The 15,656-nt window shown below is 40.9% G+C and overlaps 1 protein-coding gene across 1 annotated transcript in view; it reads left to right on the top strand.

Moving 5' to 3' along the window:
* The window catches only part of LOC134876161 (GRB2-associated-binding protein 1-like), a 30,710-nt gene that overhangs the window by 13,872 nt on the left and 1,182 nt on the right, over positions 1 to 15,656 (top strand). The window contains 13 exon segments of the mRNA XM_063901052.1: positions 4,641 to 4,722; positions 8,531 to 8,659; positions 9,316 to 9,481; positions 9,597 to 9,792; positions 10,105 to 10,620; positions 10,622 to 10,653; positions 11,742 to 11,812; positions 11,886 to 11,986; positions 12,773 to 13,032; positions 13,509 to 13,547; positions 13,827 to 13,923; positions 14,501 to 14,636; positions 15,068 to 15,202. Of these exon segments, the coding sequence (XP_063757122.1) occupies positions 4,648 to 4,722; positions 8,531 to 8,659; positions 9,316 to 9,481; positions 9,597 to 9,792; positions 10,105 to 10,620; positions 10,622 to 10,653; positions 11,742 to 11,812; positions 11,886 to 11,986; positions 12,773 to 13,032; positions 13,509 to 13,547; positions 13,827 to 13,923; positions 14,501 to 14,636; positions 15,068 to 15,202 (1,953 nt within the window). The 5' untranslated portion in view covers positions 4,641 to 4,647.

Here is a 15,656-nt window from a genome sequence, read left to right as displayed (position 1 = left end):
CTTTATTTAAATTAAAGCTGTACGTTCAACCAAAAAATAACCACACCAACACTAACCAGGGGATACAGGGACCAGGAGCAGACAGACGGACAGGCGTACAACATCAGGGAAGAAATGACGAAGACCGAACAAGAGACAAAAGGGGAACCAAGACTAAATACACAAGGCTAATCAGAAGACCACACACAGCTGGAGAGGGGAGGAGAAACACAGGGGCTACAGGTGAACACAATGACACAATCAGGGGAAGGACGGAAACTAAAGACAGGGAGAAACTTAACCTGACACAAGAGGGGAAAACCTTTCAAAATAAAACACAACACAAAGACATGACAGACACGAAACCAGGATCATGACGCACACAGAAAGTATTTGAAAGATATCTCACTGACATTTAAAATAGGACATCTAACAGAAACACTAAGTACCCTGAAACTAATCCAGCTCTTAACTACTAAATGGTCCCAAACCTTCATTTAAAATAAGATATAAACACCTCTATATGATGAAGGGAAAACAATGGCTCGATGAAATGCATATTACAGCTCTTTAAAACTCCCCAGATATTTTTTCAAGCTTCTTTTTATCTCCATCTGCTGCTCTAACCTCTGTCTAAAGACCTGCATGAATGAAGACCTTTTATAGTTTTATTATCACCCTCTTTTTATTCCTGATGACCTCTGCAAAACACACTAACACCTGTGTATTCATTTGTTTATATATACAGTATAAAGGGATTTGCACGTATCAGCCCAAAAAATCCGGAGGTGACTCAGCACTTTAGCGCTCACAGTTAGCATGTTTTGAAGTCAGCTTGGTTTTGGAACGTGTTTTTGCTTAGATGCCTGGAGTAATGTCCAGGGTTAACACAAGAGGAGAGGTGTAATGTTCAGTTCTACAACATAGAATACGTGTGGCGGTCGTCTAAATGAGACTATTTAGCTAAGCGGTGGTGAAGTGAAGTCATGCTCCTTTTATAGCCTAACGTTAACTTCAGAAATCACAAATTGTTGTTTCTGTGGAGATCATCTTCCATGTTTTTACCACTGAGATTATTTTGTGTAATCTTTCAAATCCAAATCCTTTTCTGAGTGAGCCCTGATGCTAATTTCGAGTTTTGCTTTACGTCCTCGCTGAACCGCTCTACGCTGACCCTCGTCCTGACTCTGTATTCCTGCAACACCTTAGTTTTCCCGCCCTGTACAGAAACAGCAGCGGCATCACCAGACTGCTGGGCAGACCCAACCAGTAACTGGATTCCAGCACCAGGCACCGAACAGATTTGCTCATCAGCGGTAAGACGTACAGTATCGTAGAAACCAAACTCCCCCCGAGCCTCAACAACAAGGTCGCCAATATGGCCGTGATGGTTGAGAACGCGCAACGCTTGGTTGGATCCACCCTTGCTGTTTGTCCACCGCCCGGCCCTGGACGCTTTAACACCCTGAGCACACAGAGGTTACAGAAAGAAACGCTGAGCAGGGTCAACACCAGCTGCACCGTGTACAGCAGGATGACCACATCCACAGAGTCCAGCAGGTTGAAGTTCATCTCCACGCAGCCCGTCAGCCACACGCTGCCAACGGCCACGTTCCTGATGGTGACGCCAGAGCTCTGCCTCAGGCTCCGGTATTTGACGGGATGCACCACTGCCAAGTAGCGCTCGACACAAATGAAGACGTGCATGGACATCTGCCCGCAGCCTGTGATGTAGAAAACCTGGGACGACACCATCCTCAACTTGGCCCAGTTGCGAAAGATACTGAGGCAGTATGCGATGGATCCCACCACCATTAAGATCTCCAGGAGCGCCATGTGGTAGGTGATGATGTCCGAGTGGTTTTGCTTAGCTGATCGACGCCACCGCTGGTGCCCGAGGTGGAGGACAGTGACGGAGAGCGGCACGAGAAGGAGGGTGGTGCAGACGGTGAAGACGGCAAACAGAAGATTGCCAATTCGGACGTCATGGCAGGACAACAAGAGATTTTGAGGAGGATGATCGGGGGAATCGGAGGAGTTGGCTGACATGACGGATGGCCTAGAGAAGGAGAAAAAGTCACATCATTTTATTTGGGATCATTTATTGGGGATTTGACAATGATTAATTAACACAGTTGGAAGAAATAAGTTCTAAAAAAAAAGCCAAATATTAAATAAATTAAAGGAAATAATACAAGAAATAAATATATTCCATAATATTAAGGACCAGAAGACACATTGCTCTGAGATATGTCATCTGTGCATTAAATGAGTGTTCAAAGTAAAACATTTCATCATAATTTACACACTTCCTACAGTTATAATCATACGCTAATTAACTTTAAGCTAATAACAGCTTTACACACATCTCATGTTTTATGAGAGTTGTAGTCTGTCATATATTTATTATTAAAAAAAGGTGTTTTATTTTGTAATTTTCAAAATAAGAGCACGAAAAGTACAAAAAACCATAAATAGTATACCTAAATGATCAAAGTATTGATTTAATATAGTCTTCTTCTGTGTAAAATATATTTATTTAGATTAGATACGATGGTTTTACAGTGCCACATCCAACCTCTGTTAGCTCACCTTTCCATATAAACGATGTCAGTGCGTACTTACCTGTATGCAGGCTGATGAGATGTACCTGAATGTATCCCCAGAGATACAGAAAAAACTCTTGGAATTAATTTAATGAAGAAAAATTTCTCTTGTTCCAACTTTTCATCGACGAGAGCTAACCATTTAAAGACGTCCCCCTGCGCTCTGGGACGATTCGGCCCTTCAACTCAATTAAACCAAGATCAATTAGTCAGGAAGTAAATACCAGAGGAAGTCACAACGCAAAGGATCTTATGATGCCTTTAAAAACTAAAACATGTCATTGTATTGTTAAAGGACACCCACCTACTGTATGTTACCCTGTCTGACCTTTGTGGTACAGAGACGAAACTGAAGGGGTGTGTGTGTGTGTGTGTTTGATGCCTTTTCATACGGCTCATTTCTGTAGGTAAATGTTCTCCTCACACCTGTTGCAGTAACACCAACTATCAACGGCTGAAACAATAACAACCTCAATCCTTCATTCAGACAAATACTGCATCAGCTTTACTAATTGATTAGCCAATTATAAATCAGTCTATTTAAAAGTGTAACGTTTTGAAAATCTATGTTAGTGTACATTCAATACCAGTGTCCAGTGTCGTGATACACTAATGCAAATCTGACCCTGATTGTCCATTAAAATAAACATTTGACAGAATTTAAATCCCGCCAATGACTGCTGTATTCAAATAAACAGAGAAGATACAACTTCATTCAAATACGAGCGTGCAGGTGACACGTGTTCATGGACTAAGCAGATTAATGACGGCATTCATTAAACTGATGTTGTAGCTGTAGTACCTCCCCGCTGCCGCTAGAGGTCCCCGTTTATCTCAAATGTTGACCTCCCTTTGAAATCTGCCATGACAGATGCACCTCCATTTCGATTTGACAGTTAATGATTGATTGATTAATTAGCTCTTGTAATTTCATGCGTATCATTTTATTTACCATTGTTTTGTCTTTTTACCTTGAAGTTGTTGATTATTTAGTACTTTATTTGCAGTATTTCATTTTGTTGTTTGTCCGGTAACAATATCATTCCTTAAGAAGCTAAGAAATAAATATAATTCTACATAATGAGAAGAATCATGTTTGGAACTTTAAAGTTTGTTTTGATGCTTTTACTTTATAAAAAAATTTAAAAGTTGTAGCAGAAATGGACAGTTCTGCAAAATAAGCACAAATCTTCTTGAGCATGCCCAAAAAATATCCTGCTAATTTAATTAATGATTGCCTTATAAAGAAACTCCTGGTGTATTGTTCACTGCACTGTACATTTATTTCTAACTTTGGATACGTTGACTAGTATTAATAGTAAAATAATGAAAAACAACGAAAAAAGTTGCATTATTTGAACAAATTACATGAAATTGGTTCAAATATCCTTTAATGAAATGATACGATAAAACTATCTTTAATAAATGAATGATGCTTCTATTATTTGTGTTTACTGTTCTCTTAATCTTTAGTTCTCTGCTTTTCCGTCAATTTGTTTATATCTTTTTTAAAATAAGTCATTTAAAGTATATTTTGATGCTTTAACTTCATTAAAATGTTACTTTTCTGCCAGTTCACATACAAAATAAATCAGCCATCATGCAAAACTGCTTCGTAATAGATTTGTTATGCTTTATCGTAGTTTAAAATCCTCTTGCACATGCACATACATATCCACAGGGGGAGTTTCCTGTTACCCTGAGCCGAAGGGGAGGAGTGAGGAGGAAGGGGGGAGGAGAAGAAGGAATGTCCGAGCTGAGGCATTGTGTTTGGTTATCACACGACCAGAGAGAGAGGGGTGGGGGGACTGCTGGGAAGTAAAACCCAGTGAGAAGGAGGTGTGACTCAGACATGGACGGAGGAGCAACTCCTTCACGTGCGGATGGAAAGTAAAAGGAGTTACAGAAGAGGAGTTTAATTAAAGAGGTGATTCCCGGTGATTGGAAGCTGGAAAGCATTCCTTAATTGGTTGCTGGGAATCTTAATTGGACGTAGTGACAGCCTGCAGATTCTCCTCCTGATTTGAAGTCTGAATAGGAGTGTGTTTTTGTCAGCTGCAGGATGAGTGGAGCCGGGGAGGTGGTGTGTGAAGGCTGGCTGAGGAAATCTCCCCCAGAGAAGAAGCTACACCGCCATGTGAGTACTTCTACTTCCATTACCAGCTTTTAGAGACAAAATATAACGTTTCGGCTTGTTTTTAAGATCAGAATCTGATTTCTTGCTGGGTTTGCACAAGAGGAATTTTCTTTGGTGTAAAATAGGGCAAAACTAAAAACACAGTAGGAGGAAATAAGTTTAAAAAAGGCAAAGTATTAAAGAATACGACAAAATGCTCTGAGTTATTTAAAATGTGCGTTAAATGACTATTTAAAGTGGAAAAGCAGTGCACATTTCTATTAATTCATTTATCAATTCCGGTTCCGCAACAGTCGCTCCTCAATTTCCCTCGGGATAAATAAAGCTTCTTGAATCTTAAATCTTAAATCTGAGGATTAGTTCTCGATTTCACAATTATTGACACAGTTATAATCATAAGCTTATTAACATTAAGCAAATAACAGCTTTACACAAATTAACCTCAGGTTTTATTATAGTATTGGTCTGTCATATATTTATTTCCTGTTGATTAAGTTTAAAAATCAATTCCCTTTCATTTAAAAATATATATATATATTTGTAATCAAAATAAGAGCACAAAAAGCACCTTAATACTGAGCCTTGTTAGCACGTGGGCTAGCTATAACAAAACTGATAAATAGTATGATTAAATGAAGAAAATGTGAATTAAATAATGTGTTTTTCTGTTTAAAAAAGACTTAACTTGTGTGTAGAATCAATTTGATTTACTTTATGCTCACATTTGGGTTTGGCTTTTGTTATAGACGAATGTAAACAATGCATTACACATTAAATAAAGTACAACATAAACGTTAGATATCCCCAAAGTACAAAGTACAAGATGTTTAATACCAAAAAGAAAAAGAGCCATTTCTTTAGCATGCTTTTATTTTGTTGAATCGCCCAAAATTGACAGCTGTTATTCAAGTTTTCTGCAGAATATATTTGGTTAAAGAGGGATGAACACGTGTTGTGAATGTCATAGGGGTGAAAGTATGTCTTATTCTGCTGTTGTTTTATCTAAGTCATAGCAAACCTGGTTAATTTTAAGAAGTATAAATATGCTTTTATTTTGAAAGGACATAGTGTAAAGAAGTCTGATAAAGTTGTGAATAATTCAAAATAGCACAAGGCTAAATTGTTTATGGCTCTCTCTTTCCACATAAGAAGCCGCTTAGGCATGCATTCACACACACACACACACACACACACACACTGCATATCTGGCATGCCTTGCCAGTGAGTTGAGCTAATCTTTCCTCCACTCTTTCTGTGTTTCCATCCAGAGGAGACTTTGCTCTCTTTCTTTTTTAAAGTATTCCTCTCCGTCCCTTTCTCTTTCATTCATTTACTTTCTCTTCCTGTTTTCTGTGTGTGTGTGTGTGTGTGTGTGTGTGTGTGTGTGTGTGTGTGTGTGTGTGTGTGTGTGTCTGTGTGTGTGTGTGTGTGTGTGTGTGTGTGTGTGTGTGTGTGTGTGTGTGTGTGTGTGTGTGTCTGTGTATGTCTGTGTGTCTGTGTGTCTGTGTGTGTGTGTGTGAAGTGCAGGCAGAGGAAAGGTTATTGTTTAGAGAGAAGACCAAACCTTTCTTAACTAGAATCTGAAACCTTTTCATTTGGAAACAAAATGATAACTGCAGAAACTACATTACCCACAATGCCCTGTTTCCAATCTAAATGTAGTCCCTGCTGGGACTACATTTAGATGAGAGCTTCTCAGAGACGGTGTGTTTGTGCTCTTTGATATTCCCCAGATACACATAAAGAGAAGGAGACATTCAGCCATGCTGGTATACACAACCCAGTGTGTACACACACACACACACACTTTCAGAGCAGCTGTGTGTCTACTGTCAACACACACACACACGGAGTAGCTTTTAATGGCTATAGCAGGCAGTGTGTGTGTGTGTGTGTGTGTGTGTGTGTGTGTGTGTGTGTGTGTGTGTGTGTGTGTGTGTGTGTGTGTGTGTGTGTGTGTGTGTTATGTAATAAGCTAATCGCTCTCAGCTGGGCCTGGTTGGGAGGGGGCCTCCCTGAATATTTAGGAGATTTGGAAATGCACACGTACACACACACACACACACACACACACACACACACACACACACACACACACACACACACACACACACACACACACACACACACACACAGACTGGAACAACACCAAGGAGAATTATATATTCTGCAACATTCAGTGTAATAACACACACACACACACACACACAGGTCAGACACAGTTAAGGGAAGCTGTGACGTTTGGAGGTCTTATTTATGAGTGTGGATATAATCTGTTTTAAATAGGAATGGATTTTGGTGCTTTTATTGTGAAATAATTGAGGCAAAATTTAAAGGGGCCTAATTCTGCTAATTCAGTTTAAAGACTTTTAATTTCAGTTTCAAGATGTCACATGTTGCGGGAGGAGAAAGAGGAATGGATCAGTGAACAAGGAAGTGAACGCTTGTTTTCAGGTCTGGTGTTTAATTTAGTTTGAAGGCAGGATGGAGAAAAGGGTAATTTTAGATCCATTGTGCCCAATTCCTGTCAGGGTCGGAGGTCACAGGAGTAAACAAAACGAAAGCAGAGAAGAAGAAATAACAACTCGGGTTCAGACAACGTATTAGCACAAGAATAAGCTAGCCAAATAAACAAATTTGTTGTGCAAAATAACACACTTGGTCCTGTGCAGTGGAAGCAAGCACTCCTGACCCTTTCAAAATAAGACGTCGAAAGATAGTTGAATATTTTATTTTCAGCCCCAACTTTGATTTTTCTTTTTTGTGCAGCATCAAACACACATCTACTGCCATCCCTCTGCGGCATTTCCTGTTCAGATATTTCCTCTTCCTGTCTGTGTTTGGAGAGAGAGATTGCAGACACACACACACACACACACACACACACACACACACACACACACACACACACACACACACACACACAGAGGCGTGCTTTTGAGGTCACGTTGGATTTGTTGAAACATTCTTAAACACAGATCGGAAGAGATGGATTTGGTTTGTTGGACTAATGGAAAGTCGCTTTATAACACACACACACACACACACACACACACACAGTATTAAGCCACAGAAACAGAAGTGTGTGTGTGTGTGTGTGTGTGTGTGTGTGTGTGTGTGTGTGTGTGTGTGTGTGTGTGTGTGTGTGTGTGTGTGTGTGTGTGTGTGTGTGTGTGCTTTCATGCTGTTATTAAATGAAAGTCTTTCTCCATGCCCTGCGTCACACGTTTAAATAATCATGATGTGTCTTTTGCACGCGCACACTACTCACACACTCTTACTTTACACTGGCCTTCAAACACACACACACACACACACACACACACACACACACACACACACACACACACATGAACAGTGAGTCATGTCTGAAATATGAGGTGTCATCCTGTGGATTGCTCATGGGAGATGAACCCGACCCACAATGCTCAGTGCATGATGGGAACAACCTGAGAGAAGTGTGTGTGTGTGTGTGTGTGTGTGTGTGTGTGTGTGTGTGTGTGTGTGTGTGTGTGTGTGTGTGTGTGTGTGTGTGTGTGTGTGTGTGTGTGTGTGTGTGTGTGTGTGTGTGTGTGTGTGTGTGTGTGTGTGTGTGTGTGTGTGTGTGTGTGTGTGTGTTTTCTGGGAGAGTGACACCGCAGTTAGACTAAATGAACTGGAGAGACATGAAGGAAATCTAAATATTATCCTGAGTGAACTATTTATTCATTATTAAACAAATCTATTATTTAGCTAAACTGGTTTTAGTGCGAGTCAACGGTTTCAAAGGTTCAAACCTGTCCTCTTTGAATACTGTCTCTGTGTGTAGGCGTGGAAGCGGCGCTGGTTCGTGCTGCGCAGCGGGAGGCTGAGCGGAGAGCCGGACGTCCTGCAGTACTACAAGAACCAGCAGAGCCGCCGGCCAATCAGAACCATCAACCTGCACCTGTGTGAACAGGTACACACACACACACACACACACACACACACACACACTGAGAGATGACTGCTGGGAATCAGAGGAGAACCAGCTGCAGGGCATTATGGGGGGAATTATGTGAATAAATTCTGGAAAATTCTGAAAAAAAATGTTAAAAAAATGTAAATGTTTATAAATTCAGGAAAGAAATACCCAAAAATGTGTAAATGAATCAGAAAATGTGTTGAAAAGCATAAAGATAATTCTGTACGAAATGTCCAGATTTATGTGAAACAAGTTGAAGGAACATGCAGTGAAATACTCTATCAAACATTATAAATATGTCTTAAAAAGTCCCAGAAATATGCGGGAAAATGTCAGAAAAACTGACAAAAAATAAATGGTGAACGTCTATAAAAGTATATCTTTAAAAATATTTGAAAACATTGAGAAAAATACCCACAAAAATGTGAATAATTTCAGGAAATATGTGGGAGATGTTTGGAATAATCATAAAAAATAAATCAATGCAACTCTATAAAATATGTGGAGGCAGCAAAAGAAATAAAACAGCCTGCCCGATGGGGAGGGGGGGACAGGTGTGTGTGCAGGGCTGACGAGGCACAGGTGGAGCCAATCAGGGGAGGTGAGAAAGGAAAGCTGAGGGTCTTGATATGATCTGAATGCTCCTGCAGGTAGACGCCGGGCTGACGTTCAACAAGAAGGAGCTGGAGAGCAGCTTCGTGTTCGACCTGAGGACGGAGGAGAGGACCTGGTACCTGGTGTCCGAGTCCGAGGAGGACATGAACCGCTGGGTGTCGTGCATCTGCCTGCTCTGCGGCTTCAACCCCACAGAAGACGGTAGCACACACACACACACACACACACACACACACACACACAATTCAAAACCATACTACACGACCACAGAGACATGTATGATTATTCCTTTCCATGATAACTCTCCTCCCCACAGTCCCAGAGAGACCCGCCGTCTCTGGCTCCGCCCACATCGCTGCGATGACTCCGCCCCTCCGTAGCGTCAGTGGTGTCACCGCGGTAACGGCGTCAGTCCCGCCCCCCTACGACCCGGTGAGCGTGAGGAGCCCGCAGCACGACGTGAACACAGAGGAAGAATACCTGTGGTTATCCCAGTGCCAGAGTCACACCAGGTACACACACACACACACACACACACTAGAGAAAGAAAGTGGAAGAAGTATTGAAATAATTGGGTTTTGGAAGGAAAGTTGAAATAGATTTAAGGGAGCATGTGATAAAGGAATAAAGTGAGGATGGATATGGAGAGTATTTAAGTCACATTTCTTTATACATCTTTGAAACCTCACTCTGATAACCTCAAAGCGATATTTTAGGGATTCAATTGTGTGAATCCATAGAAGAAGAGTGTCTACCCTAATCAGACAACAACAACAACAACAACAACAACAATAATAAACATGAATGTCTCTCTGTGTCTGCAGGCCTCCTCTGGGCTCCTCCACGTCTCTAGAAACCGACGACTTCCCTCCCCCTTCCTCCTCCTCTTCCTCTTCCTCCTCTCCCTCCCTTCTTCCTAACGGCCTCCCCCCTTCTTCCTCTTCCTCCCCCTTCCGGACGGCCCCCTGGTCGGTGTCGCTGGACGTGACCTCTGACCTCCAGAGGCGTAAGCTCCGCTGTCACCCGTCCCCTCACCCCCGGAAACACTCCCTGGACCTCCTGCTGCGGCCCGTGGAGATCCTCCCCCTCTGTGACTCCCCCCTCCTCCCCCACACACTCTCCTATAGCGGGTATCAGATCCCCCGTCCCCCCTCCTCCTCCCCGAGTGTCGACTCCCTGGCGCCGGCGGAGCTCCTCGCCTCCACCCCAACTCCCCCGCCAAGACCTCCCAAACCTCAGAGTGCCGCGGCCCAGGGAGAGAGCTCGTCTGGGGGGAGGGGGTGGGCGACACTCCCACGAACGAGAGACGGAGAGGAGGGAGGGAGGACGAGGGGAGGCACTGACGAGGAGCAACACCATCACTGCACACACAGGTGAGAGGAGAAGGAAGGAAGGAAGGAAGGAAGGAAGGAAGGAAGGAGAGGAGTAGGATGGAAGGAAGGAACGAGAGGAGAGGAGAGGATGAAATAAAAATGGAGGATAGGAATCCCGTTATCTGGAAAGTTTGAGGATACAAAGATCTTAGTTCTAGGTATAAATATCTATATTTCTTACAGACGGAAACACGCTGAAACCTCACACACCTCTCAAACCTCACACACCTCTCAAACCTCACACACCTCACACACCTCACATGAGCTGTTTCAAGAATGAAATAGTTTTAAATGATTCAAACACCATAGAGGAAGAGTTGTATTATCTCTAGACAGTTGTGCAGTTATTAAAACCCCAACAGAAGTCACAATGACTCATAATGACTCTCACTCACACACACACACACACAGTTTTTAAATGGTTTTGTACACGATGCATCAGGTTGTTGGATATAGAAAGTCGACGGGTCTCGGTTAAACCTTTAATTTCTGAGAGCGAAAAAGGAGAATTTGAGTCCAATAAATCCTTCATCGTTTCACCTTTAAGCAAACAGCAAATATCTGAGCTCTCTCGTCTTTCCAGAAGTTAGCAGACCAACTAAACACGTGTCATTTATTAAGTTGAGTTGACTTCCTCTCTGACTACTGGAGCGTTTTAGAGGTTAGCATGAATGCTAAAAGGCAAAGGATGCGTTAAGAAGTCTTATAAACACAAAACCTTTCATTTATGTTGTTGAGTTTGAACATTATCCCAGAGTTTCAGAGAATTGTGTAATTAGTGAATTAGTGTCTCAGTGACCCTGGCTCCAAACAAGAGGCTTGATTGTGCAGGGCTGCAGCGTTTGCTCCGATAATTCCTCCGCTCCTGCTTGCATAATTATTTCACCTGAATTCCTTCATTAATAAGACCAGACCTCTAACCCTCACAGTTTGTATCAGCAGTATTGTTTTTTCCAGCTTTAAAAACTTCAGTTTATGAACTCCATGTACAGGTGGAGAAAATAATAACTAATCATGCAACATTTAAAGGACTTATTTGTTATTTTTGGTTAAAAAAAACGAGTGTATTTCCCTGTTCTGTGTTTCAGAGCTGATCTCTGGGTCTCTGCCGGACAGAGCGAGCATGTTTGAGTTCAGCGAGAGCTTCAACAGCTACTTCGTGAGTTAAACCTCCAGAATAAACAAAGTTCTGTTGTCGTTATTCTATATTTAATCATGTTGTCTTCCCTCAGATGAATAAAGGCCTGGTTCCTCTGGGCTCTGAAGACGAGGATGTGGATGAGAATTATGTTCCCATGAGCGCCTCCACCACTGAGCCTCCTGTAGCTCCCAGGTGAGCCAGGAAAAATATTCAAAATATATTAGTAAAATAAGTAGAAAAATAGGAGGGGGAAATATGATCTTAAAAAGTGTAAAAGAAAAATGTAAATTTGAATAAATTCAGGAAAGAAATACCCCAAAAATGTTTAAAAAGAAATCAGGAAATGTGTAGAAAAAGACTGAAAAATATATTAGGAAAAAGGATCATTCTTTACAAAATGTTATAAATATATGAATGAATTCAGAGAAATACCCTATAAAATGTATTAAAAGAATATCCTAAAATATTTGAATAAATCTGAAAATCGCCCCAAAATGTAATTAACACATTTCCTGAAAACGATCAAATAAATAAATGGTAATGGTTCCTATAAATATATAAGAAACGTCCCAAAATAAATGCAAATCATTTCAGAAAAATATGTGGAACATTTCTGGAAAATATATCATAAAAAATAAATGTAAAAAGTCCCAAAAACATATCCTTAAATATCTGAATATAGCAGAAAAATCGGTCCATTTTTTAATGTTTTAAAACATTTCCCAAAAAATATTAGATCAATTTCTCATAATATGTGGAAAAGGGTCTGGAAAAGTCCATAAAAATACCCTTAAATATGTGAATAATATCAGAAAATATGTGGAAATGTCTGGACAACAGCGATAATGAAAATATATGTAAAAAGTCTTTAAAAATATCCTTAAAATATTTTGAAAAATATGAAACAAAAGTGTAAATGCAAAATGTTTTATTTCTAAAGCTGCTCCTGATGTCTCACCCCTTCTCCTCCCGTTGCAGGGCGCCTACCGCTCCTCCCTCAGACTCTCCCCCCCTCCAGGACACTAACTACGTCCCGATGACCCCCCTCACCCCGTCCCTCCCTGTGCCCCCTCCCCCTGCCTCAGGTGAGCTGGCATCTCTGGGCAGACAGGTGCCCCCCCCTGCTCACATGGGTTTCAGAAACTCCCTGCTCACCCCCCCGCTCCGGAGGAACACCACGGCAGGAGGAGAGGCCGTGCCCCCCCCCATCCATCGCAACCTGAAACCACAGCGCAGAGGTGATCATTTATTAAATGAGATTCAAATATCAGGGAATGTTTCTGGTGTTTTAGGAAATAGAAAATAAAATCATGTTTTACAAAAATAATCTTAAAATAAAATCACATAAAATATTACTCTGAAAATAGTCAGACAAATATAGAACGGAGGAAATATACTACATAACTATTATTAAAAACTTGAAGAGAGTAGAAGAAATCTGAAAAATAAACACAAATATTTAAAGAATATTTTAATAAAAAGTGAAAAATGACATTAAAAACGTTCAAATAAATAAATAGAGAAATAATATAAAATAAAAATAACATTTCAACTTTAATACAAAAAAATCTACAAAAAAGTCAAATAAAGTAGAACGATTGTTGTAATTCTGGTTTGCATATAAACAGTAAATTGTGCACATTAAAACAAGCACTGTCAGTGATTTATTTACTGTATTGTGAATCCTAGTTTTTTATCTTGTGATTCCCTGCAGGAGACAGTCAGACTGCAGAGCCCAGACACAGAGCCAGAGGTACAGAACCAAACCTCTCTGACCCTCTGTTTATTATTTCCCACCTCTCTGGTTCCTCTTTTACTCTTTCTCAATTATTTACCTGCTTCCACTTTGCTCAACACGGCGTCAGCACACTCTCACACACTCTCACACACACAGAGCTGTGGTTTATTAAAGTTGCATTAAATATTAGTGACAGTCCGTGAGCTGCTGCTGCTCCACTGGAGATTTCACTTTGTTTAAAAAGGGTTTCTTTTCTAAAAAAGCCTCATTAGAAATCTCTCTTTCCTCCCGCAGTGAAGCCGGCTCCTCTGGACCTCCCTTCTCTGCAGCAGGACTGGCAGGAAGTCCCGCCCCCCGTCCGCTCACCTGTCACTCGAACCTTCACACGCGAGTAAGTGTGTGTGTGTGTGTGTGTGTGTGTGTTAAAGCAGCGTAACCAATAAATACAAAGTCCTGCAATATTTAGTGTTTACCACAGAGAGGGGGATAACTGAACAGGCGGCTCTCTGGGGGAGCAGAGAGCCGCCTGTGGAGCTGGCACCGTGTTTGTAATGCATGTGGATTTATTAGGGAATAAAGAAGAAAAACTACAAAGTAAAAGAAGTTGCAAAAATGTAAAGACAAATACTTAAACTTCTATTCAAGGTTTTAGACTTAGAACTGGCAAAAGGTTCAGTTAAATATCACTCTATAATAATAACAATAATAATAATAATAATAATAATAACAATAATAATAACAACAATAATAATAATAATAATAATAATAACAATAATACAAATGAATAATAATATTATTTAATGATTTAAATAAAATAATTAAAAATAATATTATTCAAATAATATTTAAATATAATAATAGTGTGTGTGTGTGTGTGTGTGTGTGTGTGTGTGTGTGTGTGTGTGTGTGTGTGTGTGTGTGTGTGTGTGTGTGTGTGTGTGTGTGTGTGTGTGTGTGTGTGTGTGTAGTCCCTGCAGTCTCTGCTCCGTCAGACCCCCATCGGCCCACAGCTCCTCTCCTCCCTCCTCTGACTCTGAGGACCCCGACGACAACTACGTAGCCATGATGACGACACCGAGCCTCAGCTCCAGCACCGGAGAGCAGGTAACAAAAACACATTTCCTTTCCTTCCTTCCTTCTTTCCTTTCCTTACCTTCCTTATTGCCATCCATCATCTTCCTTTTCATCCAATCCTTACTTTACTTCCCTCCGTTCCTTTTTTCTTTCCATCCATCATCTTTGCTTTCAGCCAGTTACTTTTATTCCCCCTTCCTTCCTTCAGTCCTTCCTTCCTTTAGTCCTTCCTTCCTTTAGTCCTTCCTTCCATCAGTCCTTCCTTCCTTCTTCCTCTCCGTTATGTCTCCCTTCATTCAACCTTACTTCCTTGTTGCTTGTTCCTTTTCCTCCTCTCACCTTGACTCTTGTCTCCTTTATGCTTAACAAAACTGTGTGTGTGTGTGTGTGTGTGTGTGTGTGTGTGTGTGTGTGTGTGTGTGTGTGTGTGTGTGTGTGTGTGTGTTGTGTGTTGTGTGTAGACTCTGAGACTGATGCTGCACCGGACCTCAGAGGGGGGGGTGAGCAGCCCGGTTGTACGGAGAGCCGGAGGAAACAGGCGGGTAGAATATCTGGACCTGGACCTGAACACCGGGAGAGCCTGCGCAGCCCGACAGGTGAGTTTTACAATAATTAGTGAAGAAAGTGAGGCGTTATCGTCTGGTCTGGTGGGGGCAGAGCCACAAGAGGGCGCCATGTCCAAACTCTCCTATACATACAGTACATCACTTTCTTGATGTTGATTACTTTATCATGGTTGTTATTGACGAATTTAACCATTAAGTGTGTTACTGTGAGAGTATGTTTAGCTTCTTGCTGTTTTCTTTACTGCAGCAACACAGAAAAGGTCCCTGCTGGAGGAGCAATATTTATATTCATTCAAACATAATACAGCAATATAGAACATTGTATTTATTATATTTGATTCATTATTAATTTCTTAATAAATATTCATACTGTATCAAATCAAATATGATCTTATTTACTTTTCATATTATTGATTTATTTTATTGATTTAGTTTTTATTTTATTGATTTATTTTATTTACTTTAGTTTTTATTTTATTGATTT

This window comes from Eleginops maclovinus, chromosome 14 (assembly GCF_036324505.1).
Source record: "Eleginops maclovinus isolate JMC-PN-2008 ecotype Puerto Natales chromosome 14, JC_Emac_rtc_rv5, whole genome shotgun sequence".
Classification (NCBI taxonomy): Eukaryota; Metazoa; Chordata; class Actinopteri; order Perciformes; family Eleginopidae; genus Eleginops; species Eleginops maclovinus.
Note: the sequence above shows the minus strand (reverse complement) of the source record. Positions and strands in the feature narration are given on the sequence as shown.